Source organism: Heteronotia binoei, chromosome 16 (genome assembly GCF_032191835.1).
Source record: "Heteronotia binoei isolate CCM8104 ecotype False Entrance Well chromosome 16, APGP_CSIRO_Hbin_v1, whole genome shotgun sequence".
Taxonomy (NCBI): Eukaryota; Metazoa; Chordata; class Lepidosauria; order Squamata; family Gekkonidae; genus Heteronotia; species Heteronotia binoei.
The window spans coordinates 16395967-16421029 of record NC_083238.1 but is presented as its reverse complement, the minus strand read 5'-3'; the positions used below and the strand labels follow the sequence as shown (position 1 = coordinate 16421029).

At 44.0% G+C, this 25063-nt stretch overlaps 1 protein-coding gene across 1 annotated transcript; it reads left to right on the top strand.

Moving 5' to 3' along the window:
* Window positions 1-1560: 1560 nt before the first annotated feature.
* Window positions 1561-23317, top strand: NMI (N-myc and STAT interactor). The gene is made up of 9 exons (XM_060256980.1): window positions 1561-1683; window positions 8809-8880; window positions 9019-9177; window positions 9951-10058; window positions 11189-11351; window positions 13257-13363; window positions 16678-16867; window positions 19324-19430; window positions 22031-23317. Exons 1-9 carry the CDS (start codon window positions 1618-1620, stop codon window positions 22229-22231), a joined length of 1173 nt encoding a protein of 390 aa, XP_060112963.1. The 5' UTR covers window positions 1561-1617; the 3' UTR covers window positions 22232-23317.
* The last annotated feature ends 1746 nt before the right edge of the window (window positions 23318-25063 follow it).

Sequence of the window (25063 nt, the reverse complement as noted above, 5' to 3'; positions counted from 1 at the left end):
CAGAGAGCCCAGTTTAAATCCCCACACTGCCATGGAAATTTGTACCGGTCAGTCTCTCTCACCCTAAGCTACTTCACAGGGTTGCTGTGAAAATAAAACAGAGGAGAACAATGCAGTAAGGTGTTCTGAGTGCCCATAAGGGAGAAAAATTATTTAAATAAATAAATATAAAGAATAAAAGAAATCTTTATGGCTTCAGAGACCGATGGGGTCATTTTGTAGAAAACAAGGTGCTGGAGCTCATTAGCAAAACTTATTTGCATATGCCACACACTGCTGACATCACCGGAAGGTGCACTAAATGATATCAGCTCAGCATCTACCTTAAAATGCTCCTTGAATCATAACGGTCATAATAAAACCTTACTGCCATCCTACTTCTAAAATTATTTTCTCCTATGGGACCACAGTTGGCACGATGAAGATTTCCATCTGTTTGCTTTATATATTTTGGTTCTCTTCCCATTTTTTTTGCGAGGAAAAACATTAGAAAGTCTGTCAAATCTTAAAGAGTTCATCAAAATTCTCGCAAGGGGGGCTACTCTCTTGTAGGATTATATGTACGGTAGTTTTCTTTTTTAAGACAATTATTTAAGTGATAAGGTTACCTTTTTAATGAGTATTTTAAGTAATTGACACCGGCGGGTGTCTTGATATGGGAGGGAGGGGAGGATAAAATTGAGTAAAGTATGGGATAGGTATAGAGTGTTTTTTCTTTGTATGTTCTTAGTATTGAAGAAGAAGATGAAGAAGATATTGGATTTATATCCCGCCCTCCACTCCGAAGAGTCTCAGAGCGGCTCACAATCTCCTTTCCCTTCCTCCCCCACAACAGACACCCTGTGAGGTGGGTGGGGCTGGAGAGGGCTCTCCCAGCAGCTGCCCTTTCAAGGACAACCCCTGCCAGAGCTATGGCTGACCCAAGGCCATTCCAGCAGGTGCAAGTGGGGGAGTGGGGAATCAAACCCGGTTCTCCCATATAAGAGTCCTCCCCCACAACAGACACCCTGTGAGGTGGGTGGGGCTGGAGAGGGCTCCCACAGCAGCTGCCCTTTCAAGGACAACCTCTGCCAGAGCTATGGCTGACCCAAGGCCATGCCAGCAGGTGCAAGCGGAGGAGTGGGGAATCCAACCCGGTTCTCCCAGATAAGAGTCCGCACACTTCACCGCTACACCAAACTGGCTCTCCACACCAAATAATATTGGATATTATTACCATATGTTACTAAATAAAAATTTGTTTTAACTCCAAATTCTCACAAAGGGGGGCTGAAGCAAGTCTTTGGGGGTGGGGGGAAGAAAGAAAATAAAACGGAGAGGTTCCAGAGCTCCACTCCTGTGCGCTCCTGCCCCAAAGGAGGCCTGCACACGCCCAAACGAAGACCTGTTTGCATAGTCTCCTCTGTGCTGTCTGTTGAACGGGACTGGTGTTCTCACAGGTAAGTTCACTCCTATTCACAATGTTTCAGAGGATACTCTCATGAGCCATTGGCTTCCAAGTTCCGCTGCTCTGCAGGGATTTGCAAGGGCAGGGAATTCGCTCTTAGGACCGCCCTGCTCCTCGCACGTGACTTTCCGAAAGCGCCCGGTCTTTCGGCCCGTGGAGTTTCCAGCAGCATGGAGGAGTCCCGCACAGCCCCAACGCAACCTCCGGTCGCGGAGCCCGTCTGTCCCGCAGTGCCGGTAAGCGTGTTCCGAAGGGCGAGGAGGTGCTCTCGTGCCCGCCACCCGCTCGCGTTTGCTTTGCGAAACTTCCTGCGGTGCAACTCTTTCTCTTCCCTTCCCCGTCCTTTTAAAAACGAAAGTAAAAGTGGTTCTTTCATTAGGCGGCAGATTTTTTTTTTCCCCCCGGAAGGAAGTTTTCGGCTTTTGCGTTGCAGAGCTCTGCAGCTTCTCTCATAAGTCTGCATTAAAACCGACCCGTCGGTGGTTTTGAAGGGGGGCTGTTGATAAACTCGAATGCCAGTAACGTTGAACATGAACATCTGAAGCTGCCTTATACTGACTCAGACCCTGGGTCCATCAGAGTCAGTATTGGCTTCTCAGACTGGCAGCGGCTCTCCAGGGTCTCAAGCAGAGGTTTTTCACGCCTATTTGCCTGGACCCTTTTTTGGAGATGCCGGGGATTGAACCTGGGACCTTCTGCTTACCAAGCAGATGCTCTGCCACTGAGCCACCATCCCTCCCCTAACATATGAAGCTGCCTTATACTGAATCAGACCCTGGGTCCATCAAAGTCAGTATTGGCTTCTCAGACTGGCAGCGGCTCTCCAGGGTCTCAAGCGGAGGTTTTTCACGCTTATTTGCCTGGACCCTTTTTAGTTGGAGATGCTGGGGATTGAACCTGGGATCTTCTGCTTTCCAGGCAGATGCTCTGCCACTGAGCCATTGTCCCTCCCCTAACATATGAAGCTGCCTTATACTGAATCAGACCCTGGGTCCATCAAAGTCAGTATTGTCTTCTCAGACTGGCAGCGGCTCTCCAGGGTCTCAAGCGGAGGTTTTTCACGCCTATTTGCCTGTACCCTTTTTAGTTGGAGATGCTGGGGATTGAACCTGGGACCTTCTGCTTCCCAGGCAGATGCTCTGCCACTGAGCCATCGTCCCTCCCCTAACATATGAAGCTGCCTTATACTGAATCAGACCCTGGGTCTATCAAAGTCAGTATTGTCTTCTCAGACTGGCAGCGGCTCTCCAGGGTCTCAAGCTGAGGATTTTCACGCCTATTTGCCTGGACCCTTTTAGTTGGAGATGCCAGGGATTGAACCTGGGACCTTCTGCTTCCCAAGCAGCTCTACCACTGAGCCACCGTCCCTCCCCAAACACACATGCAGGCGCATCACTTGGAGAATCAGAACTTGACGGCTCACAGTGGAGGGCAGGAACGATCGCTACAGCTAATTATTGCAAATGATAGTAGAAAGTTTGAACCCAGTGTTTATGTAGGTAATAATTCAAAAAGTGATTGATGCGGTCTGGCCTGTTCACGTAAGTGACACGTGTGTATGTCTTTGCTGTTAGAACAGCAGAAAGGAATCAGTCGCGTTGCACCAGCGGTACAAAGGGATAGGAACGAGTGATTCCAATTGTATAATTTTATTTATTTACTTACTTCATTTCTATCCTGCCTTTCCCCACCGATGGGAATCCAAAGAGGTTTACGTCATTCTCCTCTGTTTTATCTCCACAACGGCCTTGTGAGGTGGATTAGGCTGAGAGTATGTGACTGACCCAAAGTTCCCCGGAGGTTTTCTATGATGCAGTGGGTACTTTGAACCTCAGTCTCTCAGGTCCTGGGCCAACACTTACTATAATTATAATGTTTATCTAAAGGGTAGCATGAGCATCAACACAGGTATTGTTTTTGTGGAAAGCTGTCGTGCAGTGCAGAGGAAAGCCGACAGGAAGAAAGTTGACTAATTTGAAATATGGTGTTGGAGGAGAGTTCTGCAGAACGACAAATAAATGGGTTTTAGATCAAATGAAGCCTGACCTCTCCCTAGAAGCTCCCCTGAGGTTGTGGCGCGTTGGTCCCATGATGAGAAGACAAGAGTCACTGGAAAAGACAATAATGCTAGGAAGAATTGGAGGCAGCACGGAAAGAGAAAGGCCCAACATGATATGGATCAAGTCAGTTAAGAATACCATGACCCTAACTTTGCAAGACCTGAGAAAAGCTGTTAAAGATAGGATGTTTTGGAGGACAGTAATTCATTGGGTCGCCTCAAGTCAGAAGCAACTTGACAGCACTTAAAACACACGCTCATCTTGCAGTATAAAAATGGCAATGGAATGACTGACATATAAAGTGGGGTGCATTTGAAATATCTGCAATCTGCAGTAATTATATATTAGAATACCTGTATGTTCCCTGAACATTCGGAATCTTTAAAACAAAAGGGTTAGCATCCTGCGGATCCTCTGTTTGTGACAGCTGCACATGTTGGGTTGGATGCCAGGACTTCCACTAAGTTGGATATAATGATAGACATTTGCTCATACTTCCTTTAATGTAGAAAGCTTTCCTCTGATGGAGAATGTTTGGGGGGGGGGGGGAGCAGGGTTTCTGATGAAGAAAAGTCTTTTGTCATTGAAGGAAGTCTTTCTCTGTCAGGAAAGCTTGGTAGAAGTTATAGGATCCAATGGTTAAGGTTGCCGAGTGACCTGGAGAAAAATGGTCTGCAATTTTAATAGAGGTTTAACAGGATCTTATTTACTTCCATGTCAAATTTCAAGTGCCCATTTTCATGCATTAAGTCTCAGCTAAAGGGCAGGATGTTTTTCTGCAGATTGCCTGGCAACTCTGAACATGGGGGAAGGGAATCAAAAGCTCCAACCCAAGATCTGTATTACATCTAGACCGATTTCCCACTATCCTTATGCCGCTCTCACTCTCCTCTTTTCCACAAGGCTTCCATTGGATTTCACACTATCTGCCCCCGGGGGGCTGCAACTCACTCCGCCTCTTTTGCACAGCAAACAAGATCCTCTAAAAACCAGTTTTCTGTTTGCCACGCGAAAAAGGTGAAGCCAGTTGCAGCTGTGGGGCAGATGTGAAATCCGACCAAAACCCCACTGAGAAGAGGAGCTCGAGAGCGGCATAAGGCTAGTGGGGAATCGGTCCTAGAGTCAGCAGATTGTAACCTGCTGGGCCTTTATAATGCAGACAGCCATGTGAAACTTTAGCATGGGGTTAGGGGGTCCTAATTTGTCAGTGTGAAGTTGCGGTTTGCCTTGTTGGATGAAGTTAACTGTGCACACAGAAATAATGGGTTGTATCCTAAGGCATCATTCAGCGTAACAGCAGTTATGCTGGCAGAACATTTCAGTTGGTGGAAGAGTTCCTGCTGATTTCCCTGCTCCCTCTGCTGATACCCACTTTGTCCTCATGTATCTCCTGGGGGGTCACATGACCAAAGCAGAACTTCAGCACTGCTGAGGGAGTCTTGCTCGATCACTTTCACTATTCTGGCAGTACTGATAGTCTAAATCAAGGGTAGCCAAACTGTGGCTCAGGAATCACATGTGGCTCTTTCACACATCTTGTGTGGCTCTCAAAGCCCCCATTGCATGTCAACCAGCCTGGAGAAGGCATTTGTCTCTTTAAATCGCTTCTCCAGGCCAAGCCAGCCAGCAGCTTGGAGAATGCATTTAAAGTTAAAGTTGCTTTCTTTCCACCCCTCTCCCCCTTCCTTTGTTTGTGTCTCAAACATCTGGCATTTATTCTATGTGGCTCTTAGTTAAACAAGTTTGGCCACCCCTGGTCTAAATCATTGTCTGTAATGTTGGAGTCTTAAAATATAACAAATAAACAGTGTGATATGTTATAGTCAAACTGTTCATGTTCTAATGGATTTAATGAGCCAGCCGTTCTCCTCAAAGAGTGATTCTGTTGGAAGGAAACCCAGACTATGCCATCATACTTCCTATTTAAACAATTCTATTTTTAGCTGTACACTGTTTTCTCACATCCTTTACATTTATTTTAAAACAAATGTTTGTTGAGGTGACATAATGGTGGAATCCCTATTAATAAAGATATATTTAGAAAAAGATCGGACAGAGTCTTGGAAACTGTTCTGAAAGGGCATATCCAGTACAGGTCAATAGCAATTACCTCATAATTATTCTTCCTGTCTAGGTTTTAATGATTCATATTGAATGAAAATCTGTTACTAAAAATAAAGAATTTTTTTTCTTTACAGATTCATGGCACTAAGTTTTGTTTTACCTCAAGTGGATAAATTTTTCAGTGTGGCTTTAGTGCTTCATTAAAATATTTTTCTGGATTTAGGCTAGTATAAAATATTAATCAAAGATTACTTTAAACCAAGTAAACATTGCATTAAAGAAACAGGCATTTGTGTGGGTCATTCCTTTTGTGAAATTATACTTCGGTTTGGTTTTAATGAAATTTTGTGCATGTTGCCATGGTCACCCAGCGAACTTATGCTTAGCTGGAGATTTGAACCTGGGTTTTCCTGGTCTTAGTCCTGAATTCTAACCATTGTTCTTCATTGATTTCAACATGAAATTTGTCAGGAGTTCAGATATAATCAGGAATTCTATTCTTAGAAAGGCTTTGATATCTTATATTCTAATAGCCACCCAGCAGCAGTAGACCAGAAGTTCTGTGGTGGTGTGGCAGCCTGGGAGCCATTCTGGGCCTGGTGGTGAAGGCATGGAAGCCAAGGGGCTGCGCTGGGTTGTGTCAGCAGCATGGCAGCCTGAGAACTGTGCTGAGTCCAGTGGTGTGTGGCATAGCAGCCCAGGAGATACAGCAGATGAAGGGGATATGATTCCCTCTCCTGCAACATCCACTACCTCCCCCTCCCCTTGCCAGCAGCCCACTGGCCTGTTGGGAGGTATGTGGGGATAATAGCAAAGGGTGTGTGGGGTGAATGGGAAGGGTAAGGAGTACTGGAGTGCCAAGGGTGGAGGGTAGATAGGAAGAGAGCAAGAATGGGGGTGATTGAATGCCAAGGGTTGGGGAGTAGGTGGGAAGAGAGCAAGGGTGGGGGTGAGTGCATACCAAGGATGGAGGGAAGTGGAGTGCCAAGGTAGGTGGCTAGGGTGGAGGGTAGGTGGGAACAGCTATCCTCTCTATGACAGCCCTTCAAGTACTTGAAGATGGTGATCGTGTCACCTCTCAATCATCTCCTCTTCAGGCTAAACATACCCAGCTCATTCAACCTTTCCTCACAGGACTTGGTCTCCAGACCTCTCACCAGCTTTGTTGGCCTCCTCTGGACATGTTCCAGCTTGTCTATATCCTTCTTGAATTTGCCTTTTTAACGTTTGCATCACACTGCTGACTCATGTTCAGTGTATGATCCGCTAAGACCCCCCCCTAGATCCTTTTTGCAGATACTACTGCCAAGGCAAGTCTCCCCCATCCTATAATGATACATTTGGTTTTTCCTATCTAAATGCAGAATTTTACATTTATCCCAGTTAAATTCATTTGATTTGTTTTAGCCTAGTTTTCTAGCCTGGCAAGATCATCCTGTATCCTGTCTCTGTCTTCTACTGTATTTGCGAACCCTCCCAATTTAGTATCATCTGCAAATATAATAAGCATTCCCTCTATTCCTTCATCCAAATCATTAATAAAGATGTTGAACAAAACAGGCCCCAGGACAGATTCTTGAGGCACTTCTCTTGTCATTCCTCTCCAAGAGGATGAGGAACCATTCACAAGCACTCTTTGGGTGCGATGTGTCAATCAGTTACAGATCCACCTAACAGTAACAGGATCCAAACCACATTTTACCAACTTGTCAACAAGAATAATATGTGAAACCTTATCAGAAGCCTTACTGAAATCAATGTCTACAGCATTCTCCTGCTACAGCAAGGTAGAAACTTTTTTCAAAAAAGGAGATCAGGTTAATCTTTATCTACAAGCACTAGTTATTTGTTTTTATTCATAGTTGGTTATAAGGCCCTCCTTCCATTTCCTAAATGAATCTTTTTTATTTCTCAAGTCTTTGGGGCGGTTTATGGAGCTGCCTTGGCTTCTTTAGGCACCTCCCATTTTTCCTTCTCCTAGGAATTGTTTGTGATTGTCCTTCAATATTTCTCTTTTAAGGAATTCCCACCCCTCTTCAACTTCCTTCTCCTTAAGTATTTCTGACCATGGGATTTTATTTGCTTTCTTGAAGTCTCGGCTGTATATTTGACTACGTATAGCCTTTCCCTTCCTTAAGACTGTAAATTCCAAAATCACATGGTCACTACAACCTAGGGTGCCCACTACTTCCACCTCAGCAACCAGTTATTTCCTGTTGTTGAGAATTAAGTCCAAGACAGCAGAGTCCCTTGTTTCCTTCACCACTTTCTGGAAAATGACGTTATCAGCAAGACAAGTCAGGAGTGAAATAACAGGGGTGGGTGGTAGGTGGGGAGAGCAGCAATTATTGGATAAATTGATGGAAAAAAGATGGAGGGGGAAGATTGGGAGTATATTGACAGATGAAGAGGATGGGAGAAAGGAATGAAAGAGGGGCTGGGTTGATAGATAAAGGGAATGGGATGAAGGGGGGAGTAGGGGGGTAGGTTAATCAGAGAAGGGGGTAGACTGTCAGAGAAGGGTTGGGGGCAAAAGAGATAGAGGTAGGTTGACAGATGGGAGGGAGAGAACGAAGCAGAAGCTTGTTAGAGAAGGAGGAAGAAGAAAGGAAGCAAAGCGGGGGAAGAGATGCATTCGTTTTGCAAGTTTCTCATGCGTTCCCACTTGCCCCTCTATAATTTTGTCAGAAAAAAGATTGTTGGCATGTTGAAAAAGACTGCCAGAAATGATAGATCTATTTATGTAATATTCCACCTTTCCCACAGGAAGTTCAAATATGTGTGTGAAATTTAGCAGCTGTCAACATGCATGTGTGCATGTCCAGAAATTTAGAGATAGACCATGACACCTAAATGAGATTGTCAGCATTCACCACTACATGTCTGACAAGCAGTATTATATACTGGTGAAAGCTTGCATCACAAAATCTGTCAGAGATTGGTGCCTTTTGTATGTGTATGGCATGGGTCACTGCATTTCACCATAATCACATTCACAAACAAAATTTAATTGATCTTCCAGTTAAATAAATTAAATTTCGGACAATAAATGGAAAGTAAATAAAACAGATAAATCAAAGCAAGAATTTTGTGTGTGTTTTTTGTGTGTTTTGTTAAAATGTAATGATAGATTTTATATTGGACAAAATATTCAAATAAAGAACACTTTTGATTTTTTAACACTCATGGAAAAAATGGAATTGTGTTCTTCATCTTCTTCTCATTGTTATTTTGAAGAAAGCAGAAGATGAGATTCCAGGCATGCAACAAGATGAAACTGGAAATCTTCTAGAATTGGAAGAGTGGAAGGTAAGCTCTCAAGGTCTTTGTACAGTTCAGAAATGCCAGCATGGACTCTGCTCATAGACTATATGAGGAGAGCAGTTGCTTTGTGTTTAAAATTTTACAAACAACTCAAATTGTATTGATGTTTCTTTCATTACCAAGAGGAAGGTTGCAAAAGCCGAAAAAGAAAAGGCTGACTTGCTTCTTTCAAAACTTACTGCTGATGAGGAGAGTCGGAAATGGAAAGAGGAGCTGAAAAATCTGAGAAGTGCAGAAGATAAGCTTGTTAAGGAAAGAAAGCTAGCTCAGGAGAATTATCAGGTAATGAGAGAACATATTCTAATTGAGAAATACAGGTACAGAGCTCCAAGCCTGCAATGTTCTCTGACTTGGAAGCCCTGTTGCTTTAAATAAGGGAGCTTAAGGCTTTCTGAAAACAAGGACGGAAAAATAGTAGACAGTACTTTTCCTCAAATGGTTGGAATTTTAGTGGGTGGGCATTGAAGTTAAGGCTCTTTTACTATCTTTATCTTGAACATGTGTGAGAAAGCTGTTCCAGCTAATGTAATCATTACCTGCTTCTCATTGAGTTCCTGTTGGTTATGCTAATATCCAGAGGTAGTGCAAGCAGGGCTTTTTTCCCTCGGGGAACATGGCGGAATAGAGTTCTGGAATCTCTTTGTGGAAACAAAAGTCTAAAAAAAAAGGTTAAAAGTTCATGAGGGACACCCATGTGTTTCTCCTTCATTTCCCTCTTGAGAGTTCCAGCATTTTTTCCTAGAAAAAAAGCCCTGTGTGCAAGGCTATTTGTTATAATTCCCCTGAGATATATCAGTGTTCATTAAAACTACCTTGTTGGTTTAACACAGATGTGAGGGTCAGTTACATTGGATATTATTTATGCGGTTCAGGTTCAGAAAAATGTGAGGTTTAAAAAAGTGTTTATACCCCGACGGAGCAGCATGGGGGGGTGGTTTGGAGCAGGAGAATTTCCGTGAGAGGAGATGCATTGTCAAATATTGCCCCTCAGCTGCTGGCCGAAGAACCTTAAATAAGGAGAAAATTATGTTTAATGTTCCTTTCATATTCTGCAGAGGAATCTTGATAGACAAAATGATGAACTGAGAAGAGAGATACAATTCCTTAAAGACAAACTTGCAGCAAAGAAGGCAAAATGTAAAGAACTTGCTCAGACATATAAGGTAATCTGTGTTTTGTCATTTAACTTTGAAAAAGTATGATAGAGCAAGTCTGTGAAATTGCTGAGCAGACAGGTTAAAACGGATAAAAGGAAGTACTTCTTCACCCAAAGGGTGATTAACATGTGGAATTCACTGCCACAGGAGGTGGTGGCGGCCACAAGTATAGCCACCTTCAAGAGGGGTTTAGATAAAAATATGGAGCAGAGGTCCATCAGTGGCTATTAGCCACAGTGTATGTCTGTATATAACATTTTTTGCCACTGTGTGACACAGAGGGTTGGACTTGATGGGCCGTTGGCCTGATCCAACATGGCTTCTCTTATGTTCTTATCAGGATTTCTTGTGGTTTTTTTTTTTTAGTTCAAAACAGTCTCTCTCTAAAATGGATTTTACCTTGCTGTGGTGATGTTTGTTCCCTCTAATGGTTCCTTCCTCAAACACTTTTTATTAGTAAGTGTTCCCACAATAGATAAAATATCTGCTTTGGGAAAGTGGTACAAGGGAAAAAGGTTAAACATCTCCCATAATGCCACAGCTCTTATTTGATCTCCCCCCCCCCACCTTCAGTGGCTGTTTTAAACTAAAAAAAGTGGGATTGTGGATCATCTCTAGTTTGGCCTGCTCCTATGAAGCTCATTGATAGCCCAATTTAGTTGGAATGCTTGGCCTTGAACAAAGTAACTAATCAGGAGTTATACAAAGTTAAATACTGCTGTGAACTCTTATAAAGGAATGGAACAAAATAGGAGTCGATTGCACCTTTAAGACCAACTTAGTTTTATTCAGAACATAAGCTTTCATGTTCTGAATAAAGCTAAGTTGGTCTTAAAGGTGCAATCGACTCCTATTTTATTCTACTACTTCAGACCAACACAGCTGCCTAATTGGATCTTACAAAGGAAGTATGTTTGCATTGCCCTATCCAAATAATAAGCCTGCGCTGGTGGCATAAAGTCATGACTTGATGTTACTAACAGTGAGTGTATCTCCCATTCTATGCATTTATTTGCTAGCCTGCCAGATTTCAGAAAGAAGCAGTCCCTTACTCAATATGAAAATTACTTTTTTTTAAAAAAAATCGGGAGGCTTAAATCATTTATATACTTTCTGTTTTGCTTTTAACGTATTAGCTTAAAAGATTTATACCTGAGACGAAAATGACATTCACACGCCTGGAGAAAGTTGAGAATGAAGAGATGTATAACAACATCTGCTGCTTTTTTGAAGCTTCTGCAAACATCCCATTCAGACTGAGCAAAGGCGAAGCTCTTATCACATTTGAAGAAGAAAAGGGTATGGACATGATCATCACAGGACTAGAAAGAGACCTGGGTTATATAAGGGCTGTCAGTCATATGCAAGGAAAGCTTAAGAACATGGGAACATAGCTGAGCTTGCTGAATCAATTTCCTGGTCCTTCTAGTCCAGTATCCCATTCTACTCAGGCAGCCAGCCAGTGGCCCTGAAGGACCAAATAAACAGGGCATAGAGGCTGCCACTTTCCTCTGATGTTGCCTTCCAGCCTTGGTTTGCTGCCTCTGAATGTGGAGGTTCCCATTAGTCCGCCCTGACCAGCAACAATCGATGGACCTCTCTAAATCTGGCTAACCCTGTTTAAAAGCCACCTGTTCTCATGGTCATTGTGAGGTCCCACTGACTCTGAATTCCAGGTTAATTACTCACTAAGTAAAGAAGTATTTCCTTCTGTCTGTCCTGAATCTATTTCCTGTCAGCTTCATTGGGCACCCCCCAAGTTCTAGTATTAAGGGAGAGGGAGGAAGAAACCTCTCTATTCATTTTATCTACCCAGTACATGCTTTTATAAACCCATCTCTTTCTTATATCTTTCTGTACCTTCTATATCATTTTTGATGAAATTATGTGTATACGGATCAATGAAATGTACATCATATAATTTTCAAGGTTTTATTGAAATTTGTCTTTGAAATTGCATTAGAAGTACCTTGAGCTGCGTGCCTTGAACTGTTTTCTAGTGGTCAGGCGCCAAGGAGGCAACAAGAAGCCTAATGGAAGCTGACCAGCAGAGCTTCTATACTTCTGGAGGCTTATATAAGAGGCTGGGATCCTTGGCCTTTTTAAAATCCTGGTTCAAGTCTTGGCTTCTGCCAAGATCTGATGCACCTCATCTCCATTATGGGAAAAGCTAGAGTGAGGCAGATCCAAGGTTGTACATTGTAGGTTCCTTCATGTGTTCTAGTCCTCCTGTATCTTTGATCCCAAGGTTCTGGAGAAGACTTTCTGATTACAAAACCTTCTCAGGGTTCCTACAGTGGCTCCGCAGGGTGCAGAGCTCCTCATGTGGTTTCTGGTCTGTTGGCTCTCTGAGGATGGAGTTCAGATCTGATTACTGGGGAAGGAGGATAGGTTTGTCAGAAAGAGTGTTCAGAGGGGTCTACTTCTAGGCGTTCCTTATCCTCCAAAGAGTCTGCCTCATTGGGAGTACACCATGACACCGTGTCTTTCATAGGCGGAAAATATAATAGGTTTACAGTTGTTTTCTTAGTGCAAACAGGCAGTGAGAAATAATTTGAGCCCTCTCATTTGTGCAAGACCTTATGCATATGCAGAAATCTTCCATAGGATCCAACCCTGTGATGGCATCTGCTGTGAAAAAGGAGGGTTGGATCCAATCAGCTTTGCTGCTAGTGAAAAAGGAAGGATGGGTCCTATTCGATGACTAAAATGGTAAGCTGGGGATCATGGCATTTGTATGCCGAAAGCCACGTGGGATGGGTTCTGTAGTATTGAAGGAATTGGGCGAGCTGTAGTGTGGTGTGAGCAAGGAGATAACATAAGGTAGGATTCTTAACACAAATTTTTATTCTGTCTGTCTGACAGCCCAATTCTACTTTCTCCTCTTCCTTCTCCCCTTTGCATTTAGTATTTAGGGATCTAGTCTGCCCTGTAACAGACTATGGTATCCTCAATGGGACAAACTTCTAAACATCAAATGGTGCAAGCTATAGCCATTAAAAACAAATGAGAGTGAGTTTTTAAAAAAAAAACAAACTCTAACTGGATCCATCCCTACTGAGTTTTCCTTATCCACAAAAACTGCTGCTTGGTGTTGTGTATATTCCTGCCACAAGCATTCCATCACTCATGAACTGTTTGAAGATATACAGTTTTAAGAACCCGTGAATCCATGCTAATGTCAGTGATGTGCTGTCCTTTCAGTTGCTCAGGAACTGCTTCAAAAGTCTCATCATATTGTGAAACTGGAGAATTCAGACACTGTTATGAGAGCCTGGCCTGTTGAACTGGGGATGGGACTATCGTTAGAGGTAACCGAGAAGTCATTATGAAAGCTTTTCAGAGAACCAAAACTAATTATGTGTCAGTGGTTGTTCTAATACATACTTTTCTAAGAAGCTGCAATCTATTGCATGCTTGCCTGTAAGTAAATCTGATTTACTTTGCTGGGACTAATTTCTGTGTAAACATGCATAGTTCGAGGTGCAATCCCTTTGTCTTGAGTGACACAGCTGAGGATGTTCTCGGAGTCCACTACTACTAAGGAATTGTCTATGTGACTGGGAGGGACCCACATAGTAGTCTGTCTTAGACATTTCACCAAGGATTCTCATTGAATTAATTCTATTTAAGTTTCATCCCCCACAACAGACACCCTGTGAGGTAGATGAAGATATTGGATTTATATCCTGCCCTCCACTTCAAAGAGTCTCAGAGCGGCTCACAAGCTCCTTTACCTTTCTCCCCCACAACAGACACCCTGTGAGGTAGATGAAGATATTGGATTTATATCCCGCCCTCCACTCCAAAGGGTCTCGGAGCGGCTCACAATCTCCTTTCCCTTTCCCACAACACACACCCTGTGAGGTAGATGAAGATATTGGATTTATATCCCGCCCTCCACTCTGAAGAGTCTCAGAGCGGCTCACAATCTCCTTTCCCTTCCTCCCCCACAACAGACACCCTGTGAGGTGGGTGGGGCTGGAGAGGGCTCTCCCAGCAGCTGCCCTTTCAAGGACAACCTCTGCCAGAGCTACGGCTGACCCAAGGCCATGCTAGCAGGTGCAAGTGGAGGAATCAAACCCGGTTCTCCCAGATAAGAGTCCGCGCACTTAACCACTACACCAAACTGGCTCTCCAGAGAGAGCGCACACTGGAAACTGGTGCCTCCTTGGCTAGCTAAAAACATCACCTTTGATAACAGAAGTGAATGTCTTCTCTGCAGCTTTGCTACCCACAATGACAGGACTCTGCATGCTGAGCCCTCCTGACTGCTGTGCAGCTTCCCTGATTGCCCCTGCCCTCTGCAACTGCTGCAGCCGCAGCTCTAGAGGCAGTGGTGAAGAACGAAGGCTGACTGCCATGCAAGTGGCCTGCCCTGGCATTGGGCAGTGAAGTTGAGGCAAGAGGAGCAGGAAGAGGGGGACCTCACAGTGCCCACCCCCTTACCTGCTCACTAAGCTGGCCAGCCCTGGCATGTGCTGTGCGATACCCTTTCTTTGTCCGAGTTGACTGCAGCCTGCGTAGCAGCCATTCGCACAGTTTGTTGCCCGCTCCTGCCAGAGCAAACAGCTCACAAGTGATAAGGTACTTGATGGTGGGAATAAAGAGGGTTGTAGGGGGCATCCTTGACTTTTGCCCAGGGCCTCAGAATCACTAAGGCTATCTCAAGGTCAGTGCTTATTTCTCACAGTCCTTTGCAGAGAGCGGTGAAACAGGTGATCACAGGAGGCTAGGTTAAGAGAAGGGAGTCAGGGCACTGAGTTCTAGCATCTCCACAAAAGTCAGCAGAGGAAGCCAGATAGCAACCTACAAGCATAGAAGAGCTGACGTAGCTCATCTCATGAGGGTGGCAGCACTTTTTAAATGAAGAAAATGTCTACAGTATACACGAGAGTTGTCGTTATGCTACAGATCAGGGGTGGCCAAACTGCAGCTCGGGAGCCACGTGTGGCTCTTTCACACGTATTGTTTGGCTCTTGGAGCCCCTACCGTCCCATCAGCCAGCTTGGAGAAGGCATTTCTCTCTTTAAATCACTTCTCCAACCCAAGCCAGCCGGTGACTTGGAGAATGCATTTTAAAGTTGTTTTCTTTCCACATATCCCTTCCCTATCTACTTCCCTCCCTCCATCCCTGTCTTGCAGCTCTCAAACATCTGACCTCCCTGTCTTGCAGTTCTCAAACATCTCACATTTATTTTATGTGGCTCTTACATTAAGGAACTCTTATATGGTGCCCCCATATGGATCAGTGCCTTCGACTACATCACTGAAGGCCTGCGATCCTTCTTTTTGAGGAAAATACTGGGATTACCCAACTGTGTTCCTTATGCTGCAATTTGCGTGGAAACTGGACTGTTGCTGCTGGAAACTCGCGCCTGGCTTTTGACCTTTAAGTCTTGGCTGCGCCTTTTATTTAACTCTGATCAGAATTCTTTCACCTTTTTGATGCTGATGGACCATCATGCATCCAAATGGTTGACCCTGATCCAAAAGAAAATCACATCCATAGGAATTTCCTTGGATGCATTTTATCTATCCTCTGCTCCTGCGGTATTTCAATCCATCAAACGCAGACTACTAGATATCCAGTTGCAACGTCTAACTGAGGCAGCTCGGAAAACTTGCTCCCCAACCTATCTGGGTTTATCCCAGACTCCTGGGCTTTTAGCTCCCTATTTCCTCTTTTTAACTGATCCTCACCAAAGAAGAGCACTTTTGCTGGCTAGATTTAATGCACTACCATCGGCCATCCTCGCCGGAAGATACCACAGAATCCCCCGCAATCTTAGACAATGCCCTTGTAGCCAAGGAGTCATCGAAACGGTCCCTCATGTTCTTCTGGACTGCCCTTTCTATAGCAGTCCACGAGCAAGATACCTAGATGCACTGCTCTCTGACCATCAAGGCCTTTCTGACAATGCCAAGGTTCGCTTTTCACTCCACGGGAAACATAACTTTGTCACTACTCACGTTGCTTGCTTTTTACAGAGAGGCTTTTGCTCATGCATAGCCCACAGCTATTTTATGCCATTTAACTTTTGCTGGTTTTTTTTAAGGTTTTATTATATTCTATAGTGTTACTGTTGGTTTTAAATTATACTGTATTCTTATATCAATGCCAATAAAGGTCTATGGCATGGTACATTAAGGAAGTTTGGCCACCTCTGCTACAGATTGTGCTACATAAAATTGCCCTACATAAAAATCTTTATACTGCATAGCTCTTAGAATTTATTTCAGGGATTAAAACCTTGTAATAGATATCCTACTAATTCCAGGATAAAATATTATAAAGGCATCCATTAAACATTTGAATGAATTTGCTGAATTTTTTTTTAAAAAGTTATTAGGGAAAGAACTGGGATAAGTTTTCTTCCTCCTCCACTTTTCTAGTTGTTTTGCTTTTATCCAGATTTACAAACATACGTAATCTCTGATTGTTATTGTTAAATTTGTTGATGAATTTCCAGTTCTGCAGCTGCAACGGGCCTTCCTTGTCCAGGGAGTGAGAATTTGGAAGTTACTAGCATGATGGTGGTCATTTTTTGTGCAAACATGGCTATGTTTCTGGATTTTATTTCAGTGTGTGATTTTGATACTGGCTTGAATTTCCCCCCCTCAGCTTCATGTTAAAATTTCCCAAAGGAAGATTAAAGTTTCTGACATCCCTAACCTACCAATCCCTGATGAATGGGTAAGAGACAAGTTGGAACTGAATTTCTGCAAAACTAAAGTGGGAGGTGGAGAAGTGCAAAATGTGACATACGACAGATGTGCCCGAACGGCCCTCATTACATTTGCCCAGCCTGGAGGTAATTTCTGAAACATCCTGTTTATTAACTTTAGAGAATCTAATTCCCTTTTGATGGTGTTTCTTTGGCATTGCCATTTTTTAGCTGTGACTGTATAATTTCAAGTAAGGCTAAGCTAGTTCAAGAAAGGAATTTATGGGGTCTGATTGCATGAGTGAGCATTTCAAGTAAATTTCAATTGTGATAAAGATACAAAGCATAACTCCAAAGAAGGCATTCAGTTCTCAACTGGGAGCAGTGTGCCAGGTACAGTTTCTCCTGTCATTTTTCACTGAGAAGAAATTCTGTCTGCAGCATTATGAAATTCTTTGAAGCAGCGGAACAGTCTTTAAGGCAGTGAGCCCTATGACTGGGTAGGGATAGTGGGGCGTTCAGTACCACAAGGGAGGATAGATTGAGTATAATCATCTCTGCTGGCCAACTTTCTGAATTATTTGCTGCATTCACAAATTGTGGAATCTGTTTGGAAGATTCCCAACAACCGGGATCAATATTGTTGAATGAGGAAGTACCCTTTTTGTTGACTCTCCTACACAAGAAGACTATACAGCGACAAAGAAACTTTAAAAACCTTTTCTGAAATTCATTACCAAGCTGTGATTTGCTTTAACCATGTCTCCTATGGACATTTTCAATATTTCCGAATAATACACTTTCGATCCACTTGCAACTGGATTTTATTGTGTGAAATGGCATTGAAAGTGGATTGATAATGCATTGTTCTATGTGTGCGAAAATGTCAGGAGCTCTCCCGTCCTGTTTGTCAGGCTTCTGCTACAGTCCCTTTAGAGCAGGGGTCCTCAAACTACGGCCCGCGGGCCAGATGCGGCCCGCTGAGGACGTTTATGCGGCCCGCCGGGTTATGGCAAAATCAGACCGGAAGTGACGTTCGACCTAAACTCGCGTTAGCAACGCACACTTCCAGCACTGGGCTGAGGCGGCGGAGACAGAGTGTGAGGTGATACCGAGGTGAGGTGAGTTCCCAGGCCGGGGTGTGTGGTGTGGGGAAGGGAGAGAGATGCAGAAGACGGAGAACTGACGGCCCGCGGCCTTGTACAGTAACGGCAGTCCGGCCCTCCAACAATCTGAGGGACAGTGAACTGGCCCCCTATTTAAAAAGTTTGAGGACCCCTGCTTTAGAGCATAAAGCGACTGCAGAAGACAGCCCGAGGATTAGCTATGCCAGGGGGGAGCAGAGCATTCCTGCTGGCTTGACTTGGGGTTGGCTTCTCATGCAGCCCAGTTTAAAATAGGCTGCGGGAGAAACAAGCCCCCAAAAGCTGCAACCTGCTAGCTGTGGTACAGCAAATCCTGGGGCCAGCTTCTCTTGCAGCGTGGTTTAAGCTGCACTGCAGAAGAAGCCAGCCTAGCCAAGTCTGCATGCTGCAGGAAGAGACCACTACATGGCCTACAGGTATTGAGGCCAGCTTCTCCTGCATTGTGGTTTAAACCACCCTGCAGGAGAAGCTTTGACAGCACGATCTGTGTGTGGTAGAGATAAATCTCCCTGCCGCATGCAGGTCCTAGAGCCAGGTTCTCTTGCAGTGCCGTTTAAACCATGCTACATGAGAAGCCTGTTGTTTTTTTAACCGGTCTTTTTCTTCTCAGATATATTGGACCTCCCAAAATTCAGGATTCCTGAAAAATCTTGGATCCAAATACCATACCAGAATTGGGCTCAGGGATTTTCCAGTAATACTGATTTTTTTTTTTCTGATACAATAGGCCTGAACCAAAAAATACCAATTTTTAAAAAACTGCACAGCCCTACTGGTATCAGCTAGATTTTCTCTTTTCCAGATATACCAATTTCCATGTCTCCCTTTTTATGCACCAACCTATTCAAGCGCAAACTATCTCAAATGATAGCCTTTCGTATGACTTCGAAGCTGCCTGCTGGAATGAGGATCACCAGATGATGGATGCAGAGATTGTGTTGGGGTTTTGCCTGCTAGATACCACTCCAGGCTCCCTGCGTCCTCTGCCCTCTTTCTACACCTGTCAGTAAATACGTGGGTCCTCTTCCCCATAGCTGCTGTTCAGTGGTGATAGGCACTTGTGTTGTAGTGAAATTTGCCTTTCTGAGATGGGAAAGAAGACAGTCATGTTCTGTTTAGTTTTTCCTTCAATTAAATTGTTCTTGGCTATAGTACTATTGATATTAAGTGCTTGGAAGTGGCCCTATGCTGTGGTATTCAATAACTGTTTGTACTGGTAATAACTATTAGTTCCTGTTTTTAAAAACATCCAGATTTACAACAGATGAAGCCATTCTAAACACATAGTTCATGATGTAATCCTGTATGACATTAACAGTGCAATCCTATGCAGAATTGCTCCAGTGTAAATCACTGGGTTTAGACTGGAGTTAACTCTGTGTAGGACTTCTCTCCGTTTCTCTTCAAATAATTGGGTGTACTATGTTTCCTCATGTCTTCATTCTTTTTACATTCTAGTCGCTAAGAACTTTATGAAAAGGACAAAGCACCCTTTCCATACAAGTGCACAGAAATATATAGTTACAGTTTCCCCTGTTGTAGAAAAGTACCTGGGAGGATTTGAGGTAAGTAAATAGTACCAAGATGGCTAAACGGGAGGTAATCAGTCTGACTCCTGTATGTAATACCACATTCTATGCTTATTTACCTGGAAACGCACATCTGCTAAATTCAGTGGGGATTCTTCCTAGATAAGGGTGCATAGATTTCCAGCCTCAAGATGTAAGGATAACTTTTCTTGTCCCCTTTCCAGAAAACACATTTCTTCATATAGAATAGCACAAAAGGGGGCAGTGTTAGGAAGGAAACTAAATATCTCAGGTGTTCCTAAAAAGGGCTGACATTCCTATGTGTACACTGAAGTCAAGTTTGCATGTCATGCACTGTTAAGAAATTAAAGGCAAGTTCATGACTTTGTAGTTGGTGCAGAAAAAAAAGTTTTTATCTGGCTGTAGAATCCAAGAACTCTCTCTCCTACTATGATGTTCTTTGACTTGAGCCTTTTAGTCTGAGAGATGTGAGAATCCCAGAGCAAAATATTTTGTTGCAATATTTTATTTTGTTGTAGCAAAATAAAAAAGTCCAGTGCCTTCTTAAAGTCAAAGAATATTTATTCCTGCGTGAGCTTTTATCATCCAGTGTGTACTTCTTCAGGTGCTATGAGAAAAAAATTATTTTGGAGATTTTAATAACCACAACATTTATGACAGGATTCTCATGAAGCCTCTCTCCGTCCCAGTGCTTTCCCCCCTCCCTCCCCTTCCCTGATTTATGGTTATAAAAACCTCCAAAATGAATTTCTTTCCAGAGCATTTGAAGAACCGAATTTTGACTCATAGCGGAATAAATGTTGTTAGGTGCTACTTCTCTTCTACATAACTTGAGAAATACCAAGATTGGTTTCTAGAGAATGAAGTGGATGGGTTTACAACTCTTAGGACTTTTTGAAAAGTCTACAGGTTTCCCTTTATTCTGCTGGGCAGTAATGAGGGTGTGAGATACTGGGAGGGAGCATGTATACATTTTTTGTTTGTTTCTATATCTCCAAGCAAGAGTTTGGTGCAATCCAGGAATAACAACCTTACCTGGCCAAAGGCATCAGTAGCCAAAAGTTACTTGAGCTGCAGCACTCAGTCGCTTCGAAGAATCATGGTTCTCCCTTTTGTTTTTGCAAAGCAGTAAAGCACCAGCAGTTTGTACATGCCTTCCTCAGTGATCTCCATCTTCTACTCACCACTAAACTTACATCATGGCAGTTAACCCAAGGCCTATACATTTGCTACCTTTAGAATGCCTGGTAAAAAAGCGCTGGCCCATGGGCGCATGGCACCCTAGGCAGGCGCCCCCCCACTGCCCCCCATGCTGTGCCAAGGTGCGGCACCCACCCACCCCCTTCTCCTCCTCCCTCCCCCCTTCCTGTCCCTTCCCATCGCCGTCCACGCGATCCCTGCGCTGGGGCCCTGCCAGCCCGGATGCAACATGCATCTTATCTTCAGAAGAATGGGCTGGAGGCTTCCCCCCCTCATTACCGGAAAGGAGGGGGAGCCAAGCCTTCGCCAGCCCATTCTTCTAAAGATAAGATGAGTGCCGTGTTGGGGCTGGCAGAGCCCCAGCGCAGCGCTGTGATTGCGTGGGTGATGACTGGACGGGAAGGGAACAGAAGGGAGGAGGAAGGGTGGGCAGGCGCTGCGCCTCAGCGCGACACCCGGGGGTGTGTGTGTGGGATGGAGCGCGGTGCTGCAACGCAATGCCCTGGGGCCCTGGCACAGCATGCTGTGATAGCACGGGCAGGTGGCAATGGGAAGGGGGGAGAAGGAGGGGGGGAAGGTGGGCGCCTTGGCACGGGGGGGGTGGGACAGTGCGGCGGGGGAAGGGAAAGGAGGGGCGGCGGTGGGCGCACAGCTGGAAGAGGCAAGCAAACCAGGCTCTTGCCTGGGGCACCAGGAGGGGGAGAGCCCAATTTGGCACCTCCACCCTCCTGGCGCCCTAGACAACCGCCTAGTTTGGGCGAGCCGGCCCTGCTGGTAACTGAAGGGAAGGTTTATAATTTAAAATAATCCCAGTTTCCCCAAAATCATAAGAGGCTATGTAGATCCCCTGGCCTGTCACAAATCGGTGGTAGTGGTTGGATAAAGACATAAGTTTCACAAACTGTTACCCAGAACAGTGAAATATAAAGATATAAATATTTATGAAATTTTGTGAGGTAAGATTTTTGTTAAATGCTTCCTAAGCAAGTTAATAGCACTTGAGAGAGATCTTGAGGCTTCTCTAACACATTTATATCCTTAACTGGGTTGCTGCCGCCACCCTAATCCAAATAATAGTCATGTTCTTACAAGAGGGCTGGATCTTAGAAGGGTGTCAAAGTGGTCGGAGTCTATGAGTATAATGATGTCTAAGGCTGCAGTCCCGAGAGTGTGTTTCACAGCTCAGTAGAATTATTTCTAGGCAGAGGCATTCAGGCTGGACCTGTTCACTTCCATAGTGCTGAAAATTAGTACTGGCAAGGAATTTATGGTCTTTTAAAACACTACAATGAATGGAACTGTGGGGCAGGCTCTCAGTGGTAGCAATGTACTAGCTTTTAGCAGCAGCAGTACACCAGTTTCTTTCGGGAACAAGTATATGCACCATGCTCCTTTTCCCCCTTCCCTTTTGTCAGTTGTTTTCAGGAACATCCAAGAGGACATTATTGTTGACTGACATTGAGGACATGGAGGAAGACGAAGAAAGCATTCAGGATATGATAGCAATCCACTTCCAGAAACCCAGTAATGGTGGTGGGGAAGTTGAATACGTCAGATATATTTCAGAAGGAACCAAAGTTGCTTACTTTGAGACAGATATGGAGAACATTATATGACAGGCTGTAGCTGAAACCTGCCTCATTTTTTTTTTGCCATGGATCTCACAGAATGATTTTAACTATTCTGTAATTTTGACTGTTTGCCCTTGACGTTGTGCCTTTTTGTTTAAACACTGCCAATACAAATGTATGTGATTGCAATTTGTTATGAATAGTTATGAAAGCAGGAGGGCTCATTGGTTATAACGAATTTGTTGGTTTTGGCTACAAAGTGATTGACTTGTGATTAATTCTGATGGCATTGTGGCTGTACGAGTGATTGAGAGATGGAACATGACATGCAATAATGGGGAGAGATGCTTTATGGTCTGCAAGTACCTGAGCTCAGGTGTGGCGCTTTGCACGCAGTAGCCTCAGTCTCTGTTTATTACATCGCTTAATCCAAAGTCCAGTCACATATTGTTGATATAAGTTCACATGTCACTGTACAAAAGATATAAGTTGCACACGTCAGTGTACACAGAAATCATGGGAATTATTACAGGGCTATGAGAAGTGTGTCTGCACATGTAGAGGTGTCCTGGGGAGTCCCTAGAGGCTTCTCAGCCTTCTTTCCATATCTTTCTGTTCCCCCGTGGAACCCATTCCTTGTGGGGATACAAGGAATTGTATTCAAAAGGGAGAACCTAGAGATCTCTGGTTGGTATGAAGAAATACTGGGATTCATGTGTCAGACTTGTTCACTCTCTCTCCAGGTGTGTGCATTGCAGTAGTTTTTATTCTGAACAGTGTCATCCATACACACTCAAGGTTCTTGGATGCTTTAACCATGTTGCAGAAGATAGGATTTGCCCATTCATTTCTGCTGTGTACTGCCTTGGGAGTTGAAAGCAATTCTATTTTTAAGAGGTTAATATCTCAGTCTTTGTTTCCTGTCACGGTTGGAGCAATGACTCTATGCAATTCTTCCTGTTCTGGTTTGGTGGTGATCTCTTAGAGCTTCCCCCACCCAATCACACACATCCTAAATCATAAGTGGCCTTTTGATTGTGTTTTCTGCCCAGAGCTGCTTTAATGGAGTAAATGAGCCAAATCCCACTATTTGCCTTATTCTTCCCAATAAACACTTTATTTAAATATTTATTTATGGCTCTGAAAGATTCGTTTTATTTATCTCCTGCGTTGCCTCCGTATTCCTTAGGGCAGCATGCAGATATTATAGAGTTGCAAGGGGACATACAGGTTATCTAGTCCAACCCCATCCCTCCTCAATGCAGGATCAGCCTGGGGCATCCCCAACAAGTGTTTGTCCAGCCTAAAGACCACCAATGAGGGGAGCTCACCATCTCCTTCGGTAGCTGATTCCACTGTTGAACAACTCTTACGGACTCTGGACTAGAATAGTGTTAGTTTTTAAGGTGCTTCAAGCAGACCTCATTTTGGGCAAGAGTGGAGCTCTGGAACCTCTAAATTTTATTGTGCTTTTTTTCTTACCTCCCCCCCCCCCCGAAAAAAATTGCTTCTGGACTCCATTGTTCAAACCCCCTGTGAGAATTTTGCTGAACTCTTTTAAGATTTGACAAACTCTCTAATATTTCCCCCCCCACACACACACACAAAATGGGAAAATAACCAAAACATATAAAGCAGACAGATGGAAATCTTCATCATGCGCTGTGTCCACATAGGAGAAAGTGATTTAAAAAGTACGATGGGAGTAAGGTTCTGTTATTACAATTATAATCCAAGAAGCATTTTAAGATAGATGCTGAACTTATATAATTTAGTACACCATTCACTGATGTCAGGGGTGTGTGGCATGCGCAAATGAGTTATGCAAATGAGCTCTGGCTCCTCTTTTTTCTATGCAATGATCCCTGGCTTTGACATCTTTTTGATGCAATGAACAAACATGGCTACCATTTGCCATTATATCCTTTTGAAGGTTTTCTAAGCAACTTGACTCAGAAACCACAAACAGATGCATTCTTAGGGTTTGTAGAATCTTTCGGGCTCAAGTGCCGTGTTCTACTGGAGAAAGTTTTTCTTCCAGACGTTTCGTTCTCAGCTGCGGAGAACATCCTCAGTGGCGTTGCAACCGGAGCAGGCGCTCTGACCTTCTTGGCTGCTGTGCATTGAGTGCATCCTCACTCAATGCACAGCAGCCAAGAAGGTCTGAGCGCCTGCTCCAGCTGCAACGCCACTGAGGATGTTCTCCGCAGCTGAGAACGAAACGTCTGGAAGAAAAACTTTCTCCAGTAGAACACGGCACTTGAGCCCGAAAGATTCTACAAACCCTAATGATGTTACCAGCCGTGAAAACCTGAAATCTTTGAGATGCATTCTTCTTAAAATATATATGGTCTTAACAGGTGCTGGTTTACCTACAGGGTGCTGCATGTTGAATTTCTGCATGCAGTTTTTAAGGTACTAGGAATAATACTAGAGATGCCAGCCGCCAAGTGAGACCTGGGGATCTCCTGGACTCACGGCTCATCTCCACAGAGATCACTTCCACTGGAGAAAACGGATGCTTTGGAGGGTGGACTCTGTGGCATTGTATCCCAGAGGTCCTTGTCCTCCCCAGGCCCCATCTCCAAGTCACCCAAGTTTCCCAACTTGGATCTGGCAACTCTCCTCCCTCCCCACCCCACCCCGCTCGCTGGTGGCTGGGGGACTGGCAGCCCTAGTGGGGAGATACAATCGTACATAAGCAAAGACACTCCGGTAATTGAAAAGGTTAGAACTATATATTTCATATCAATGGTTATATCTTACTCCGCTCAATCCCCCACTGGTGGCTAGGGAGAACTTGGCAATGGTAGACTTAATGCATGGGATGGAGAAAGTAGAGAAAGAAGTACTTTTTCTCCCTTTCTCACACTACAA